The sequence below is a fragment of the Corvus moneduloides genome, chromosome 4 (assembly GCF_009650955.1).
Source record: "Corvus moneduloides isolate bCorMon1 chromosome 4, bCorMon1.pri, whole genome shotgun sequence".
NCBI classification, from domain to species: Eukaryota; Metazoa; Chordata; class Aves; order Passeriformes; family Corvidae; genus Corvus; species Corvus moneduloides.
This window is the reverse complement of record NC_045479.1, coordinates 9092796-9112446: the sequence shown is the minus strand read 5'-3', so window position 1 is coordinate 9112446 and position 19651 is coordinate 9092796. Positions and strand designations below refer to the sequence as shown.

Here is a 19651-nt window from a genome sequence, read left to right as displayed (position 1 = left end):
GTTCTTTCAGGTTGCAGCTGTCGACACCGTTCTTCCTGAAAACCAACGAGTGGCACGCTGCACCAGTAAGTGTCGGTGGTGAGCTGGGGACGTGGGACCCAAGCCCTAGCAGGTATGTCATTGTTGGAGATGTTAAATGCACACCACCAGAGATCGAAGTCGCTCCAGGACTCATGACATCCAGTCCCGAAGGACCCGTTCTCTGGCTGCGATGTGTCCGTCCACCTCTGTTTCTGCCTAGAGGGCAGATGGTCGCCCAGGCTATCCCTGCAGGAGGGCCACACCCAATGGTGTGTGCCACTCATGTAATAGGGACAGGGAAGCCGAGGGTAGACTGTAAAATCAACAGAGCGGAAGAAGTCCTTCACCTCAAGGGGCTTCTGGACACAGGGGCAGATGTGACGATCATTCCCACACGGGAATGGCCGGCACATTGGGAACTGCAAAACGTGGCAGGGCACGTACAAGGTGTTGGGGGCATCCAATTGGCTAAACAGTCTAAAAGCGTCGTACAAATTAAGGGGCCGAGCGGACAATTGGCCAATATACGTCCGTTCGTATTGTATTACAAGGAACCCCTCTTGGGGAGAGACCTCATGCAGCAGTGGGGAGTCACCATTGACATTCCTGACCCCCCGCAGAATTTTTGCGCAGCGGTCACTGAGGAGCGCCCTACCCAGAAATTGTCATGGAAAACGGACCGTCCAGTCTGGGTAGAGCAATGGCCGCTCTACAGTGAGAAATTAGAGGCGCTCGAGAAGCTCGTGGAAGAGCAGCTTAAGAAGGGGAATATCGTGGACACCAACAGCCCCTGGAATTCCCCTGTCTTCGTTATAAAAAAACCTAACAAAGATAAATGGTGGCTCCTCCAGGACCTTCGCCAAATTAATGACGTGATAGAGGACATGGGCTCTCTCCAACCGGGAATGCCATCCCCAATGATGCTTCCCCAAAATTGGAAGCTGGCAATAATCGATATTAAAGATTGTTTTTTCCAAATTCCTCTGCACCCTGACAATGCCCCGCGTTTCGCCTTCTCGGTTCCAGTTATCAACCGAGAAGCCCCGAGGAAGAGATACCATTGGAAAGTGCTGCCACAGGGCATGAAGAACAGCCCGACCATCTGCCAATGGTATGTCTCTTCCTTGCTTGCCCCAGTTCGCGCAGCCGCAAAAGAGGCTGTCATATTCCACTACATGGATGATGTCCTCGTGTGTGCCCCCGACAATGACATGCTTGCGAATGTGCTTGACCTGACAACCAGTGCATTGGTTGCTGCAGGGTTCGAGCTCCAAGAAGAGAAAATTCAAAGGATGCCACCTTGGAAGTACCTGGGCCTGGAAATTACAAAGCGGACCATTGTGCCGCAAAAATTGGCTATCAATACAAATATTAAGACCTTAGCAGATGTCCACCAACTGTGTGGGTCACTAAATTGGGTAAGGCCGTGGCTGGGTCTATCCAATGAAGACCTAGCCCCCCTTTTTGATTTACTAAAAGGGGGAGAGGAGCTCAGTTCTCCCCGGACACTTACCCCAGAGGCGCGGACAGCCCTGGAGAGGGTGCAACACCTGATGTCCACCAGGCAAGCAAGCAGGTATAGACCTGACTTGCCATTTAAGTTCATCATCCTGGGTAATCTGCCACACCTGCATGGGGTTGTCTTCCAATGGGAGGACAAGAGGAAGAGCAAGGAAGACCAGGACCAGAGGGACCCCCTCTTGATAATAGAGTGGGTCTTTCTCAGTCATCATAGGTCCAAAAGAATGACACCGCCACAAGAGCTGATGGCTGAGCTGATCCGGGAGGCTAGAGTCCAGATCAGGGAGTTATCAGGATGTGACTTCGACTGCATTCACGTACCAGTCAGGACACAAACAGGCCAAATTACCAAGGCAATGTTGGAGAGCTTGCTTCATGATTGTGAAGCTTTGCAGTTCGCTCTGGAGGGCTACACAGGCCAAATTGCCTTACATAGGCCAGCCCACAAAATTTTTAATTCGGAAATCAAATTTGAATTAAATACAAAGAGTGTTCAGAGCAAGGAACCTTGACCGTTTTCACTGACGCGTCTGGGGTGTCCTACAAGTCAGTCATGACTTGGAAAAACCCCCAAATTCAGCGGTGGGAGGTTGATATTAAGGAGGTGGAAGGATCACCTCAAGTTTCTGAGTTAGACGCAGTCGTCAGGGCTTTTGAAAGATTCCCCGAACCCTTTAATTTGATAACTGACTCTGCATGTGTAGCAGGGGTAGTTTCCAGAGCTGAACATGCCATATTGCCTTGTATGAGTTGCTCTCATACACAGCCTTGTATGAGTTGCTCTCAAAATTGGTTAGCCTAGTCTCCCACTGAGAGCAACCATTTTACGTGATGCACGTCAGGTCACACACGGACCTGCCCGGGTTCATCGCGGAAGGCAACAGGAAGGCAGATGCCCTTGCTGCGCCAGCCGCGATGGCCCCGATCCCAGATGTATTTGGGCAGGCCAAAATTAGCCATCAGCTGTTCCATCAAAACGCGCCTGCCCTGGTCCGGCAGTTCAATCTGAAGCATGACCAGGCCAGAGCGATCATGGCCGCGTGTCCTGAATGTCACCAGTTAGCTCTTCCCGCCATTGGCACTGGCGCAAACCCCTGTGGCCTTAATAGTTGTGAGGTGTGGCAGATAGACGTGACACATGTCACTTCATTCGGCAGAATGAAGTATGTACATGTGTCAGTAGATAACTTCTCTGGAGCCGTCTTTGCCTCTGCCCACACAGGGGAAAGGGCTAGCGATGTCATAAGGCACCTAGTGCAGGCATTTGCTACCCTGGGCATCCCCAAAGTTACTAAAACTGATAACGGCCTAGCCTACACCTCCAAGGAGTTCAGGAGCTTCCTGCAGCAATGGGGAATAGAGCACAAGACAGGCATCCCCTATTCCCCGACAGGTCAAGCGATAGTTGAGAGGGCTCACCAAAATATCAAGAGGATGCTACAAAGGCAAAGGTCCTCAAAGAAATTAGAATCCCCAGCTGTCAGGCTCTCAAGGGCACTGTTCACACTAAACTTCCTCAACTGTGCCTTTGAGAACCTGAATCCACCGATCGTGCAGCACTTCGGGCGGTCTCAGCAGCTGCAAATGAAAGAAAGGCCTCCGGTGTTGGTTAAAGACCCGGAGACTCGGGAAATACAGGGCCCTCATGAACTAGTTACATGGGGGAAAGGATATGCATGCATATCCACCTCCGAGAGCCCTAGGTGGATCCCATCAAAATGGGTGAAACCGTGTATTTCCCAGCCCACCAGAGGAAGAAGTCAAGCACCCCCTAAAACCGGGGTGGGTTAACCCTATGCCCCTCTGGACCCCAGCTCTTCCCCAGTTGTTATTCCCAATTTTGATATTCTTCCTTTTGAGTTTCTTTCTAGTTTAGAGACTACAGAAATGGATCCTGCACCATCCATCCGAGCCATCGCCAGAAGCCTGCAGCTTGTTGTCATCCTGCGGCTGTTCCCATGGCCTGCGTCGCCATGGATAGTTCCCCAACGGGCAGCAAACGTGTGGTCAGTCCTGGCGCAAACCATGGGCCAAGACCACATATGTTTACATCAAGGGCGGAGAACATCCACAGACAAGATGCAGGCCATGGTGATGCAAATTCGGAAAGAAACTGGTGACTGGCTCGGCGACATCTTCAGCAAATGGGGACTATCCGGATGGGCAGGATCTATTCTCCGATCTGGACTGATTTTTCTTTTTGTTTTGTTGGTTGCCCTAATTTTGTTTGGACTCCTCAAGAGAATGTTAGTAAAGTTGATTACAAGCTCCCCCTCCCCTACAGATATTGACTGAGCCGAGGTACTCCCGGATGCAGAGGCCCTGCAAGAACCGGAGCTCGAACCTACGGCTCCTGAGTTGCAAGAGTTCGAGGTCTTTCATCCGGACTCTGGATATTACCCCCAGCTGAACTTTAAACCATCTTAAAAAACAAAAAAGGGGGAGATGTGGGAGTGTGTCTTGTTTGGTTCAGTCTGGGTCTCCCCTTTGGGTTTTGTGTTACTGTACCATCCCAGTTTATACCCTCCTGGTTTTGTGTTCATAACCCTGCTTTCTCTATTTGTCTCCTCCCAGACCCCTGCCAATCTCTCTGGCACCCCTCCCAAGCTTCTAGAAAGTTCTGGCAGGGGCATCGAGTGATTGGTCTTGGGGGGAGGATCCCTCCCTTCCTTTCCCAAGATAGGTTCCCTTGTGTGTCCCTCATCCCGCAGACCCGTCCTTCTCCTTCCCTGATTCGATGCCGTTGTCATCCCTCCCCTGTCGCCACCCCCCCATAAAACCCCTGGCAGGCATGCTCAGGGTTGCTCATTGCTGGACACCCCCGGGGGGCGAGGTCCCCTGTTCGGAGACACAATAAACCTTCCGGATTTCATCCACAATTGAGCCTGCCTCCTTCTTCCACCACCTGCCTCTATTGCCGCGGTCCCGTGGAAGGACCCACGAGCCAGACCTCTGGTCTCCCGGATTCCGGAGGCTGGCCCCTGCAGCCTCCTGCGTCCAGAGCTGACGGGGCAAAGTGGGAACTGCTCCAAAAAGGACGCAGAGGCAAAGCATGAGTTCCCATTTGTAAATCCATGCTGACTACTCATACATTCATATGAATATACTTATATACATGTACAGAAATATCCATACATAACTCAGCCCCAAGCTGTAAAAATCAGTACCAGCTTTCCAGAGAACAAAGCAGGAACTGCCCTCTTAGAAGGAAATACATAATCCTGCAGCATTTGGTGTCTGTCCCAGGGCAGCGTGTAGGATCTGGGAGTTGCTACAGACAGGAACACAGAAAGGTCCTGCTGAGATGTAGTACAGAGCTCCTCGTAAGCCACATCTCATCAGAATATCCTCAGCATCAGGTTTTGAGAAGAAATAAGATGCCTTGAGAGAGAACTGTTAATTCTTGCACTCCTTGTAATTTTATAATTACATGCATTTATAACTAAAGGCCTTTAAATCAAACCAACAAGTTCTCTATATGAAGAATAGGTTTTAGTGCTTCAGGATGGATGATGCACTGTATTTCTAATGTACACAGAATAAAAGATTACAGTTTTCCAGCAGTCATTTATATGCCATCCTCTCTTCCTTCCCCCGTTTATAACAATCCTGTGATGCTACAAGAGGTGAAGCACTGCAGGAGGAAAATTGCATTGCTTCCTTACCTTGTGGTTTCCCCACAGACGGGCCAGTCCGTTGGGATCCACTATCCGAAAAATTTTGGATTCCTTATCTTCCCATCGGATGAAATTTTCGTACCGGCTGTCAGAAAGCAGCTGATAAACATAATCCCAAAGCAATCTACAGTCTGTGAAGAGAGAAGCAAGAAAAGATTAACTTTCCCTTTTTTTCCTTGGGATTAATTCTGGAAACTTTTGGGTGGATGTGTAGTGAACGGACAGTTGGGATCAGGGCTGAAATGCTGCTGCAACCCGAAATGAAAATGGCTTGGCTGGTATCAAGTAACGTTTGTAAAATGGACTGGAATATACAGCCTCTTCTGATGCATCCCAGTTCTCCTGACACTGACAGAGCACCCCTGTCACATCAAAAGCTGTGTGAGGTGACCTGCTGGTCTTAGCTGTGTGTTTATGGTTGTACTGAAGCACATAAAGCTCCCGCTGTCGGCCCTGATGCTGTTGCTGGCTGTTTTCGTGCAGAAATCAAGAATCCTGCAACCTGCTCTCCCTGCTTGAGGCTGTCCCTTTCTGTGCTAACATGTGAGTCTAAAGCATGGGCACTATAACAACTTTCCTTTGTAGACTCCATGTGATGTAAAACTGACACCTTCTTTAATTTTCAATTTGATTTTTTATTTTACTTTTTAAGGTTCCTGAAAAGAAACAACACCTAAGTATTATAATTACTTGAGTGCCATTGAGAGGTTAAATACTTTCTATTTGGATAATTGAATTCAAATTTCCTCTTGGCAAACAGTCCTTAGGTCGCTAATTAAAGGTCTAACAGACACTTAAGGTTTAGTTTAGTGTTTTTCAGTTTCAAGGCAGTCTCTTGAGACTGAGGAAGCCAAGAGCTGAACTGCTCTTACTTCCTGTTTGCAATATGTGTGTGCAGCACAGAATCACTAGGAATATGCAAAGTGAATTGTACAGAGCTGGGGGTACTGCTGCTGTCAGAAACAACAGGGTTTTCACAGCTCAGCTATCCCGATTTCTAAGGTGGCTGTGGGGTTGCATTTTACTTTGAAAGCAATACCAGCCTCTGAGAAATGGTTTGTTAGAGTTGTTCAAGGGCTGGCAACCAAAGACATGCAGCTTCTAAGTGCTAAAATGGATTCTTGTCAGCCTGTCTTTCTGTTCCTGTCTGTCTGTCTGGGGTTGGCACATGCTACAATGGGGATGATGACATGGGAATATAAAATACTTTTTGAGAAAGGATATGAATAACACATTTAGTGAGTACACCTGAAATGGATAGAGATCTTAAAGTTATTTTCCCACTTTCAAACTGCAAAGAGTATCTCTGACACCAGTACTGTCTCTAAAACCAGAGCTTAGTTTGCCAGTGCCCTTGCTTCAGTCTCTCCCTGCCAGTTCTACAAAGAATAAAGCAGTTTGTTTTGAAGACATGACATCTGGCAAAAATTGCAGGTTCCCATTCTGAAACCTACCCTGCTGGTCACCTCATCCATGACATCTACAAGCCTTGTGGAGGAATGTGAAAGGAAAGAGACAGACTTTTTGGTTAGAAAAGCCTTCTTTTCATTAACATTTTTCACAGAAAAACATTTTCCACAGAAAAATGTCCATCCCCATTTGAAATTTTTCTAGGTTTTGATTAAAAAAATGAAACCTGGGCACAAGTTTCCCTGGACTAAGTGAGAGGTCTAAAAACTGAAGGCTACTACTTTAATTTTTGTCATCTCCCCCTCTCACAAATTCACAAAACACAATTCTTACAGTGCACACACACCCACATACACCGAAAAAACTTTTCTAGACTTCATTTATGATTCAAGACAAGGGAGATTATATTGCTCTTCTGGTTTGTGCCTTTTAATATTGTGGGAGGTTCTCAGATAAAAGGGTAGTAAGGCCCCACTTAAATGGTTCTTTCACACATGTGCAATTCATTCCAGAGCTCTTTCAATACAAGAAATGTATAGAAAATGGCTTTTTAGTGCAAGAATCCTTGGGGTCAGCTGGAGGGATGGTGCTCCTGCAGAGGCCAGTCAATGTCAGGCTTTGTCATATTCTTGAATGTTCAACCCAGGGCAGACAACCTCCAATTACAGCACCTTATAGCTCATATTTACAGTTCTGCAGAGATACAATTTACACTCATCTTTACTTTCACCTCATTATTTGCAATAGGCAATGTTATTTTTAATCTCTCTCTCACATTCAGACACACACCCTGGGCCCCCCTTCCGCACAAAACCAAAGAAGCACACAAAAAAAAATCAGCCTCAGGTGTCTAGGTGGAAACAGAGAGAGCTTCAGATGCTAAGAGCTAGGATTCAAGTGCAGATTTGGTTTTTTGTTGTTCACTTAGTTTTTAGGATGGATGCAGGCTAAGCTTGAATATAAATACACTTCAGATGACAAGAACTCAGATCTGCATCTTGAGATCTTCACAAGAAAAATCCTAAGTGATCAAGGGCCCCATCCCATATTCTAAACTGACTGAGCTGCTCAGACTTGCAAAGGTATTTAGTAGGCTGGTGGAATTTGCAAAAAACCCCAACCACCCAAGTATCTGGGACTGCTGTTTGCTTCAACAATAAAACTGAAAATCCTTGAAAACTCTGCTTGGTTCCTACAACCACTTAAAAACTCGATTTCAAACCATACGGCTGTCTATCAGCAAATTTAGATATATGACTCAGTTGCAGTAATTTAATGAGCAGCAGGGCAACTGTGGTAACTGTGTCTCAAGCCACTGCAAATAGGAAATAAAAAGCATCAAACACCAGTAGAAAAGATTCAGGCTCACTGAATTTCTTCTCCCCAGAGCTGAGAGCTCCGAGCACACTGTTAGTTATCTTGGAGCAGCTGATGCTTTGCAGCACACTTCAGTTATGTATGAGCTCTGCTTGCACAGGACCAAAGCAGCTTGCCTTCCTTCTAGTTTCACTTGGGACACCTTTAGGAATTTGAGCACAGGCACTCAAGGGGTTTTTTGTTTGTTTTTAACCACAAATGGTTGCCCTATGTATCTGTCACCACAGACTGCGCAGTAAAAAATTTGAGGTCCTGGAGGGTTCTCTGTGACTGACAGAGGATCAGCAATTAAATCATCTACCAGTAGAGACCATCTTTAATAGGACATTAGAGACAATGAGTCGAGGCTCCCTGGTAACTCTCAGAGACTCTAATGAACTTGGATTATGGTATAGCCCATTTGGAAGCCTGTGAAATTGGTCAAAACCCAGGAAGAGGCAATGCTAGAGAACGCTTTTAAAAGGAGCTTCTCTGCTGGGAAAAGAGGCACCTCCACAAAAGGCTGGTGGAGCTGACAGACAATGTGCTCAGGCACCGGGTGGGATTCTTGGGCCAGCAGTTGGATTTTGATAATCCTTGTGGGTGCCTTCCAACTCAGGATACTCTATGATTCTATGATACAGAAAGTTGCATCCTCCAGGAAGGTCAAAAGTGTGATGTGTATTTTTAGGAAGGATTGTGGAAATGGAGAGAAGGACTTGTACGTGGATAGTTGTTTTGTAAATGTCAATCACTTGTATGAGAAAAGTCTGGATGGTGGGAATGACTCCATGAAGACTCAATCTCTTCCTTGGCTGTCAGAAGGCCTCCAAAGGAGCTGCTGCATGAGGGGACTCTCCACAGGGTGTGTGTTGGCTAGTGAGTAATGGCAAGAAAGCACGTGGATGTTGCTGATGCCAAGCAAGTTTAAAAGTGTGGGAGATTCAGCTGGGGAGTTGAGTCAGGGCTGGTACCTAAATTGTTTGGGCGTGCTGCAATTTCCTGCCTTTTGGCTAAAATAAGCTTACTTAGAAAGCAACTATGCCTCTCTAGCACGGGGAAACATCATTTCCCCCTAGCACACACATACTTTTTTTTAAAGTGAACTCAGATGGTTGAACGTTGTACAGTCTGCAGCTACAGAGATTTAGCTGTGGGTAGAGCTGGGACTGAGAGGCTTTAAGGTGATGTAGCTGGAGTGGGAAGGTGGTGAATGGCCCAGCAATGCGGAAAGGGCTCCTAAACACTGGCACTTCCATGCCCAACCATTTTCTCAGCCGTAATACTAGGCAAGTCTGAACTATGTAATTAGCTGAGAATTAGGGCAATCTGCAGCTTCAAATGGAGAAGTATGGCTACAACTTTCCTCCTGCAGCTAATGCTTCTAGAGAGACTTTTATAGTTATGCACAAGGCAGTGATAAGGTGTAGAGTACTTAGTTGGTTCTCAAATTGTCTGCCATAAGCACTGCCCTACACGCGCAAGAGGCAGCAGTTTCCTGCTAATAAAAGCCATGTTATTATTAATTGATTAGGCAGAGTCTTCTGAATACACACCTAAAGAATACCAGCATATAAATACTTCTTAATGGCTATATGATAGTAATAAATATCCCTTAGAAATGAAATACCATCTCAGAATGATCTGTAAATTAAACATTATGGATCTTGGGTTCCTAGTATTTTGACATTTGTCCAGCCATTACAAATGAGTCATTTGGCCAAGGTCATCTTCATGTTGTAGTAGTGGGAGGTCTCACAACTGTACTCCCTAGGACGAAATAATGCTGTTAACAATATAGGCATATGCATGCTAAAGACCTCTTTTGTTCAAGATATAACATTCCCCTGCACTGAAATATTACTTAAACCACAATTATCTGAGCCCTCTATTGTTTAAATGAGGCCCATGGTGCAGAGCTGGCCCTCTTCACATATCAACTACCAAAACCCTCTCGTAACCACAGAAATGTTTTGCAAGACCCACCCACATCTTGCACTGAAGAGCATTATATAAAAAGTGTTTGATCTGGCTGATGACTGCCTTGGAACCCAACTTGGCTTCACACAGGAAGAGATGCCAAAGGAACATTGTCATACTCCCTCTGACATCAGCTGAGGCCTTACCCCTTGCTGTGTAGGTTAGCCTAAAATGTCTCCAGCATGATATCATTTGACTTAAATGGTTCTGTGATTCCTACCAGCTGAAGAGTTCTCCCAAGCTTGGCCCCCTTTATTTTCCAAGGTGATTTGTGCTTCAGCTGCATTTGTTCAGAGCGAAGCAAACAATGGCTGTTCACAACTGAAACTAATCAACAGAACCTGGAAGTTCTCTGGCACCCTAGTTTCTGTAAGTACACCGGAAGTGTGTGAAGACAACGTGGTGATGCTCACGGTGCCAAAATGATGAACTGATGTAATTCACAGTCACTGGAGCCAGGGAAGGGCCTGCGGTCTCAGAAAGTCTCTGACCTTGGGAGTGCCACTGCCAGAGAGTCCTGGGAATGGTCTGACTGGGGAATTTCCTTAAGAGACATGCTGCAGTAGCATTATGCTGTGTTGAAATACAATCCAGCCTCAATATCTATCCATGACATATTCACTTTAGCAGACAAACCCAGGAGAAAAAAGTAACTAAGTCTCATGGTTAAGGGTTCAAATGGCTCTGAGGCCTGGGGGAGCACTGACTGATCCTGAGATGGAGCACCCTGGTCATGAATGTATGTTAATCCATGTCCAGGTCACTGAGGGAGAATAGTTTTCTTTCTGTGAATGTTGCTACTGGAAGCAGGATGGTAAGCTGGTACAGTAAAGCCAATGTTTTTTTGTGGAGAAACCTCTTGACAGACAACTGTTTGTTCAGCTCAGTAAATTCAAGCTGGGGCTGAGTAAAGAGGTTGCCAGATCACACAATACAACAGTTGTATGTTGCTTGTCTTGTACCCAAATGCTGAGTGGGAGATCAGGCAGAAGGAGAGCAGAAACCTGAGACTGTCATGCTGCAAACAGTTGTGCTGTGAGGTTGTAAAAATAACACAGCAAGATGAGGCCAGGCTCTGTTTTTGGCAGTAAAAACTCGTACAGAGAAGGAGGATCCAAAAGCTTCATATACCTCATGTGGTTGTAGAAAAGAGCACTGAAATCACAATGAATATGTAAGAGATGGGTCACAGACCATTTGAAAGATAAAGACTTTGAAAGCTCAAGACTGCTGTATTAAAAAAGAGGTTTTTTCTTCCTGTCCTCTTCTTCTGCTCCATTCCCCCATCCCCACCAAATAGATGGGCATTTTCAGTATTATCTTCAGGTGCTGTTCTTTTTCTGCTCCACCACCATGGTAGAAAAGACTCCTGCTAAAGAAACCTGTCTTTGATTCTCCTGTGGCTTTTCCTCACCTTTACTGCTCATGAAAGGCAATGACTGAAAAGGAAAAGAAATTCAACCTCTGCCTGTTCACATGCACTTCTTACAAACACCTCACAACCTCTTTGACATAAGAAAACTGGCCAAACACATTAATGATAGGAATTTAAGAATTAAGAATGAAGCTTTACCTTCACAATTGTACTTCAGAGAAGCTGGCAAAAGCAGGAATGACTTAATTGCAGCAAAGGCATTACGAACAAGGGTAATAATTTTTAACCCCACAATGTGAGAACCTCTACTATCTTCTGACAGTTCAGCCTTGGGTTTAGACTTCTGGCTTTTTTCAAGAGCAGAAAATCATTGTCTATAACAGACTACTTCCCATGAACCTCACTTCTGTGTTCTCTCAGAAAGCCCTGAGTACCCTGGCAGGTGTGAGCATGGCTGGAAGACACAGCTCCTGGTGTGTTCCCAGGAAGTCCCTCCTGAAGGGACTTCATAAACCGTAAACTGGTGATTTCTGATGGGTCCCTTGCAGAAAACTGAGATGTGACCTCCCCTGCTTGGGGTTAAAACTCCACATTGAAACACAGCCAAACTCTCCTCTCCTCTCCCTTCCCCAAACAGCCTTACCAGTTTAATGGTGTGAATTTGAATTAACATAAACTGACGTGTGCCACCTGTAACTGATTGGTATTAAAGCCAGACTTAAATAGGCCTGTCTTGGGAGACAGTCTAAGTGTAGTGTCAACACTGTAAACACAACAGTGTGCTTTCCTGGTTTAACTAAGAGGATTCAAAGTGATCCAGGTTTGCTTTGTAGAAGAAATCTGAATTACCAGAACAACTCTAGCCTGAAGGAAGCATGCAGTATACAGGGAAAGTAAGGGACCTGTTTTCATTAAGAGGGAAGTTTCTTAAAAGACTGTAACATCCTGCTGACCCCAATGGATGCTTAGGGTACTCTGAACCCACTTACCTGTCTAGCCATGGTATGTAAATGGGTACTGCAGTACAGTAATGAGAAGAATGAAATCTAAATGACTGAGCTTTCCTCTGGCTTGGTCACTCCTGGCTTCTGAGCAGACCTGAACAAGCCCTAACTGCAACTTCTGCTCCTGTAACTGCAGTAAGAATGGAGGCAGTTGTGAAGCAAGACACCTCACAGAAAATCTACAACCACCTGTCCAAGCTATTGCTATTTGGCTATTGTTTGAGCTTGAGTGTCAGTAGTTAAATTGGCAGGGAAGGCCCACTTTCAGGCTGAAATTATTTGTTCATGCCATGTTAAGAAGACTCTCAAGGTTAAAATGAAAACTCCTATGAATATGAGCTCTATGAGCTTGACTCCCATCCACACTTCAGTCTCTCCAGCAGTCTGGCTTTCCACAAGGGCTCAAACAGACATGGCATGTAGTGGAAATGAAAAGTGTACATGATTGCAAGAGCAAATGATGAAACAAGGCCAGCGACACTATCACTGTCATGTCCAAATGGGAGTCACAGGCCAGCCTTACACCAGGATTTTCATGTTTTTGCAAGGCTCCAATCTATCTATATGAGCTGCTCCCCTACAGGAAGGAAGGTCAGTTCCCTGGAAAGCAGGTACTGAACCCCTACGACTTACAACTTCGAATTGCCAAGTGAACCACTGTTTTGGCTTTCTGTACGTTGCCAGTCTGTAACTTGTAACTGCTCAGCTGCTGTGACCATCTTGTCAAAGCTGCCCCCAAAGTCTGTGTTTCATCAAAGGCCCACCAGCCACTTCTACACTGTCACATCCTGCTGGGTTCATCACTCATGACAGTGGAGAAGATGGCCTTGGCAGTCTTAGCTGAGTACACAGGTAGGCTCCTTTGGTGTTAGCAATGTTATGTGCTGTCCTAAAGAACAGCTGTGTGTTTGATACACTCCAGATGTGGTTTGCCCTCCTGGCTGCCAGGGCACGCTGCTGACTCATGCTGAGCCTGGTGTTGACCAGTATCCCCAGATCCCCCTCTGCAGGGATGCTCCCCAAACACTTCTCTCCCCATTTGTATTTGTGCCCAGCACTGCTCCACCCGAGGTGCAGAATCTACCAGTTGGACTTGTCAGATTTCATCCATCAATCACAGCCTAATGCTCCAATCTATACAGACCCCTCTGCAAGGCATCTTGTCCCTCAAGACAGTCAACAGCACTTCCCAGTTTGGTACCATCAGTAAAATTGCTTAAGGCACATTTAACTTCTGCATGCAGATCGCTGATAAATACATTGAACAGGACTGTTCCTGGAACTGAGCCCTGCGGAACACTGCCAGCCAGATGTGGCCTTGTGCGCTACAACCCTCTGGGCCCTGCCCTTAGACAGCTCTTTACGCAGTGCACTGGGAACCTGCTCATCCCACAGCCATGCAACTCGACCCTGCTGTGAGGGGCAGTACAAAAAGCCTCCCTAAAATGCAAAACAGCTATACCCACCACCTTCCCTCCATCCACCATGTGGGTGACCTTATCATGCAAAGATAGCAAATTAGTTAAATGGGATTTACCTTTGTGGCTGACTGTGCCTGATGTCTGCCTTTCAACAGTACCCAGTATAAACTTTTCCATCATTTTTTCCAGCCCTTCTGTGAGGGCTAACAGTATCACTTACAAAACCTGTAACTTCCAAGTTGTGCTTAGATGCTGGTCTTTACTCTCTTCACTACAAAGGCATAATTGTTCTTTGCCTGCTTTCCCACCCTCCCTCCCTACCATCCAGCAGATGCCATTGCATAATAACTGTGCCTGTACAGCTGTTTTGTACAGAAAGAAAAATAAACTAATGTCTTGTAACACATTATAAATAATAAACTAATGTGGTGCATTTGCACAAAGGATTTTGCTCATATATGAGTTAAAAAAACCCAGAAGATCATCCTACAATGTGACACAGTTGTAAATGTCCCATGGATGTAGGCACCGGGGCTCTAGTCCTAGTAGTCAAGTTGTGAGGAGACACTGCTGAGGTTCAGTGGTTTGAAGTTTGGTGTTTTTTGATATTTAAGCTCTAAATGTCTACTGTTCCAAATCTAACAGCTCAATCAGCTGAGTTTTAATTATCCTCATGTAAAAGCTTTCCAGCCCAACTCCAGAGTATAAACAGAAAAAAGTACCAGTTGATTTGCACTTTTTTAAAGCACTGTATTTGTGAAAAGGGGACTCCACTGTCCCCTCCTGTCTTTTCCCCTCCCACACAAATGATTTTTTCAAACAAAGCAGGAGAATCCATTATTCTGTTCCCCTCCAAACTCTGTCCCCACATAAAACAATCATACTCCTTTGGAAGACCTCCCCATGCTCAGAGCCTACGCCCATCCTAAGTGCTGTTGTGTGGATTTTAGTAGAATGTGAGTCATCCATAGCTGACGTGCTCTTACCATGGGACTGCATTTTTGGTTTCAGCCATCACACTGCTTTTATTGAGATGTCACTTACACACACCTTGCTACAGATCCATGGGGTTCAGCAACGCCCCTGTGCTCTCAGGATGTGGCACACTTGAGAAGCTGAGGTAAACCAGGAGCAAATCTGGAAGCAGCTCTCTGTCATGACTTTGGCAGGGCAAGAATCTTGTCTGTCCTCATTCCAACAGCAGTCAATGGCTTTATGGGCCTAACCAATACAGTGGTAGACAATGTGCCTCCCAACAGTTTAAACATTGCCTGGCTTTTCCCCAGACTCCTGAAGGGGAAGAAACAAATCTGGCAGCTCATAAAGTCAGATACAGCCCAGTTGCTAAGGTAACCCAGCTGATAAGAGCAGCACACCAACAGATAACACCAGGCACAGGACTCACCTGCCTTTAGATTTCAGCATGCTGTGGATTAGTGAACAAGCCTTTCAGTCCCAGAGCTGGTACAGAAAAAGACACTGGGAGCTGGAAGTCTCAGGGACCTGCTCAGCATTGTATTTCCCCTCACAAGAAATATCCAGAATTGTATTAGTGAGTTTTAAGTGACTGAATCAGAAGTGAGGTAAATACCACCATGTCATTAGCTTAATTTGGATGTTTCTAAGACAACCTCTATGTGATAAAGGTCAGGATGAAACCAACCCTATTATAGTTGGATAGTCCCATAACTGCCTCCTGCACCTTGGGGAAGTACCTTTTACGAGATAGCAAAGCCCTAAAATGCTTGATAGCAAAACCTTCGCAGCTAGAGGTTCATGGGGAGTAGAACTTCCAGTCTGCAGAAGGGCTAATTTGAGGTGCCCCTCTTGATTTAAACTGCAACTGTATTTAAAAAGAAAAAGAAAGAAAAGAGAAAAAAGGTATCTATTTCCCCCCTCCCCCACCCCCCCAGGAAAGAGAAATCCTTGGAGACTGTGGGGAACCAAGATCAACTATTGAAAAAAATTTGGAGCTAAAAGTAAGCCATATATAGACTGCCTGCTTGCTAGAGTCCAAGTTAGGAGCTGACTACCAACAGTGTTGCTGCTTTGAATCAGCAGTTCCAGTGGGGAAAACTCTCCATTACACCGCTCGGCTGAGCTCCCCTTTTGAGGTATTTTTAATATTTTTACATGCTGTTAACTAGGTAACTACTGATGCCTGAGTTACTTAGTTTATCCATTGCCTGGTGTCTTTGCAGGGGATGCAAATCTGCCTCTTGATCATCTCAACACAATGACCTCCAGTTCTGACAAAGTTATGGAAAAAACTTGTGCGTATTGTGTTGAGAAGATAGCTAAACATAATTTTCAAAATCAACTCTAGCCAATGATGAATAATATATGTGACCTTAATGAGTAATATAAAGATACTTTATGCCTCTGGCTTTGCTAGAAAAGTGTTAAATGGCTTTAGATGAAAAGATAATAAGACCTTCAACTTGAAATCCTTTGCTGTAAGAGGGAAAGTGCTTTACCAGTAAAATTAATATTTTGAAAAATGGTATTACATAAAAAGGTAGGAAAGATTAGTCAGCCAGTGAGTAGAGGTCATTATTTTGTCTGACAGAAAGTCCAGAGCTCTATTGATCGACCTCCTGAAAAGAGAGTATTTGTGTACAGCAGCAAGCAAAAACATTGCTTTTTTTCTCAGAACCAACTAATTGCATGCTGCATTTAAAAACACACTCTGTCTACAAGTAAACAGATTTATGAGGCTGTGAGGTGTCTTAAGTCTAGGGAAAATTCTTTCTACAATATAAAACATCTGAGCTGGGAACAGAAGATGTTCTGGAGCATAGCTTAAGGTTTTAGTCAGCAGCCTACCAGGCTTCCCTAGTAGCTCCTCATCACTATCTCCCTTGAAAATCACCTGCATGCAAGCCATAGGAAGTCAAGGCTCTCTTCTCACCAGCGTCCACAGTTGAGTTCTTAGCTCTGGCACTGGACTTTTGGTAAATCTTTTCAGTGCCCAACCCATCAGTCATCCTCATCAAGAAAATGGAAGTGAAGCCAGTGATTTCTGAAAAGTCCTTTTAAAGAATATATCTGCATTGATGTACATTTGCAGTTTAAGAGCCATGTCTCACAGCTTCCATGGTCTCTCTCACACTGAAGTGGCGAGCATGGTTGGTCAAGCACCTCCATGTTAACTGTGCCACTAAAGGTAAGGATGCTGAGATGAAAAATACATTTATGCTCACATAAAAAAGAAATTATGAGAGCTGTGAGATGGGTGGGAAGCAGGTAGAAAGGTACTTTCTTTCTAGGGGGCCTAAGTATGCTGCCATTGAATTGAACAGCTCCAGTGAAGTTGACTTCAGGCATGAAGCATGAGCTGTCTAATTGTTTGGTAGTAATCCAGTTTTTATCACCTTTAAATTAGCTGTGAGCTCTTTAGAGGGTGTTTACAGTTCAGGGGCCATTACAGTCCAACCATAGGAGCAGTAGCTTGTGCCTGTACAGCAAGTGAGGCATGTGAGCACTTAAAGGACTTGGGGTGCTGATGGAAGTACACTGGCCAATTTATCAGCAGAAATCTGATCAATCTAACTACTCTGTGATTCCCCAACCCTCGGCCATAAAACTCTGCCCTCATCTGAACCAAATGCTTGAACACACTTCAGGTCTTTCTGGCATGAAATAATTCATCAGCTGTTTCAGATATGCCACCCTTGCCTGTGGGTCTCCGCAAAGCCATGGGACTGCAAGTGAAAGCACCTCAGTCTGCAAGTATAGACTTTGGATAACATTTTAAATGGCTAAACATACTTGCCAAGCAACTGTGTTAGGCCCAGATTTCCAGGGGCTTAGGCTCTGTTGCCCTGCAAACAACATAGGGATAGAAAGGACATGGAAGTTACTGGGGCTGGTGTCACTGGACCCACTGCACAACATGCAGAAACCAAAGATTACCAACTATCTAAGAAAACACCTGAGATTAAAGTAAAAAAATTACACCACCACGTACTCTCAATATTTTTTCTTACATTTATTTCAGATTAGGGTTTATTCTTAGAGAATGTTTCTTTTTGGGAAATAAAAATTAACTGCCTTGATCTCCCAACAATACTTTGTGGGAAGGTAATCTCCAGTGATGCAACCAGTAGGGTGTTTTCTCTGCCATAACTTTAAGTATATTTATTAACTTGCTGAGAATTTTGTGGGTAATAAAAATCCAAAGAAAAGAGACAAATGTCAGCCAGGCAAAAATGTCAAAAGATTCATTTCTGGAACTCATCTTTCTATTATGTGAAAGGATCATGGTCCTTGCTGTGCTTGATCTTGACTAGATGGTAAGATATATATCTTTGGAATTTAAAGTGGTAAGTCTTAAGAATATAGAAAATCTTCCTCATTAAATCTGAGGCAGCACCACATCTGTAACAAATTTAAGGCATGTAAGGACAAAAAAGAACAAGGTGTTTTAAAATGTACCTCTGTGGACATGTGTAACACCCCACAGGAGCTGGGGATCACATTAGGTCACTACTGACACAACTGCATGGAATCTTTCTGGGTGTGGTGTGTAGTTACATCTCTCAAAAGAAATTGGTTACTGGGGCATCCAGAGTATTTCTGAAGTGGTTGGATTCCCCCTCCCCCTCTCCCTCTCTATTTACAGTTCCCTTTGGAGTACAAGAAACATTTTCTGTAACCTCAGCTTCCTGATTCAGCTGCTGTGATGTCGGTTATTTACGATAACAAAAGTGAGACAATGCCTGTGGTTTGTGTGGGACAAAGCCAACCTTGTTTCTGTAAAAAGGGACAATCCTGATGGGAGAAGCCCAGGAAAGGCTACGAAGTAGGACTCCGGGGTGGTATTTCATTAGTCCTGCCAGCTTCATAATGGGCTTGACACTGCATTATTTCAAAGGCCACTGACAGCGAGTTTCTTCCTTTCCATAGGATTGGACACTAATGTCAATGGAATTCTTGGAAAACTATCTCTTTGCAGAACAAGGCTTCAGAGATGGGTATCTTGGGAAATGAATGGATTGCTAGCGGGTGGAGAGGCAGCGAGCGTCAGGATGCAAATGTTTCAATACCAATTACACATTCTGTGGTCACAGGCAAGTCATTCTGCTCTTCTGCTTATCTGCCATGAAACTGGTTTATTAATACTTCACTGCCTAAGCCACAGATGTAGTGAAACTTGCAGAATGCCAGTAAACTCTTCATGTCACAGAGTAGCAAAAGGAAACAAGAAACTCTTAAAACAAAGCATGGTTAGTTATGAATGAAGAGAATCAATTTTGGTGTAGCCTAGAGAATGTCCCTTACCTGCTATCCTCCCGATTGGCATCGCGTGGTCCTCGGGAGGGGAGACAGACACCATGATGTGGTTCATATAAGCTAACTCTTCTCGGTGGGACAGGTTGATGGGCTTGACCTCCCTGTGCAGCCCATCCTCAGACAACCTCGGTGGTTTGAAATCGGAGTGCCTGGGGTTCAGTATCAAAGGATGCATGATAGGGCTGGGCATCAGCTGGATGACCCTGGTGTTCTCCTGGCGAGGGCTGGAGGGCTTCTGGAGCACCTCGGAAGGAGGCGGGCAGTGGTTGTTTTCTATTGGGGACACTGAGAGAGGATAGGGCTCCTGCTGGTTGTTCTCGTGCTGGTGCCTTGTCCCCGGCACCCTGTCGGCCGGGGACAGGCGACGGAGAGTGCTGTCCATGGGGGACTTCAGTGGCCGCTGGTCGGGGTCTGGTGACGGACGGTGGTTGTTGGTGATGGGTGACCGCGAGCGATGCAACAGTTCAATGGTTGGGGGGTTGTGGTGGACTGTTTCTGTGGATGGTCTCGAAGGTCTCTGCACAAAGCTATCTGTGGAGAAAAAAAAAAAAGTCCCCAAAATATAGATTGTCTGTATTGTGATCAAGGTGT

At 45.3% G+C, this 19651-nt stretch overlaps 1 protein-coding gene across 1 annotated transcript in view; it reads right to left on the bottom strand.

The window, feature by feature from the left end:
* The window catches only part of ETV6 (ETS variant transcription factor 6), a 135550-nt gene that overhangs the window by 12151 nt on the left and 103748 nt on the right, over positions 1-19651 (bottom strand). The window contains exons 5-6 of the mRNA XM_032106039.1: positions 19049-19591; positions 5208-5350 (exon numbers count right to left, since the gene is read on the bottom strand). Coding sequence (XP_031961930.1) covers positions 5208-5350; positions 19049-19591 — 686 coding nt within the window. The remainder of the gene's footprint in view (positions 1-5207; positions 5351-19048; positions 19592-19651) is intronic.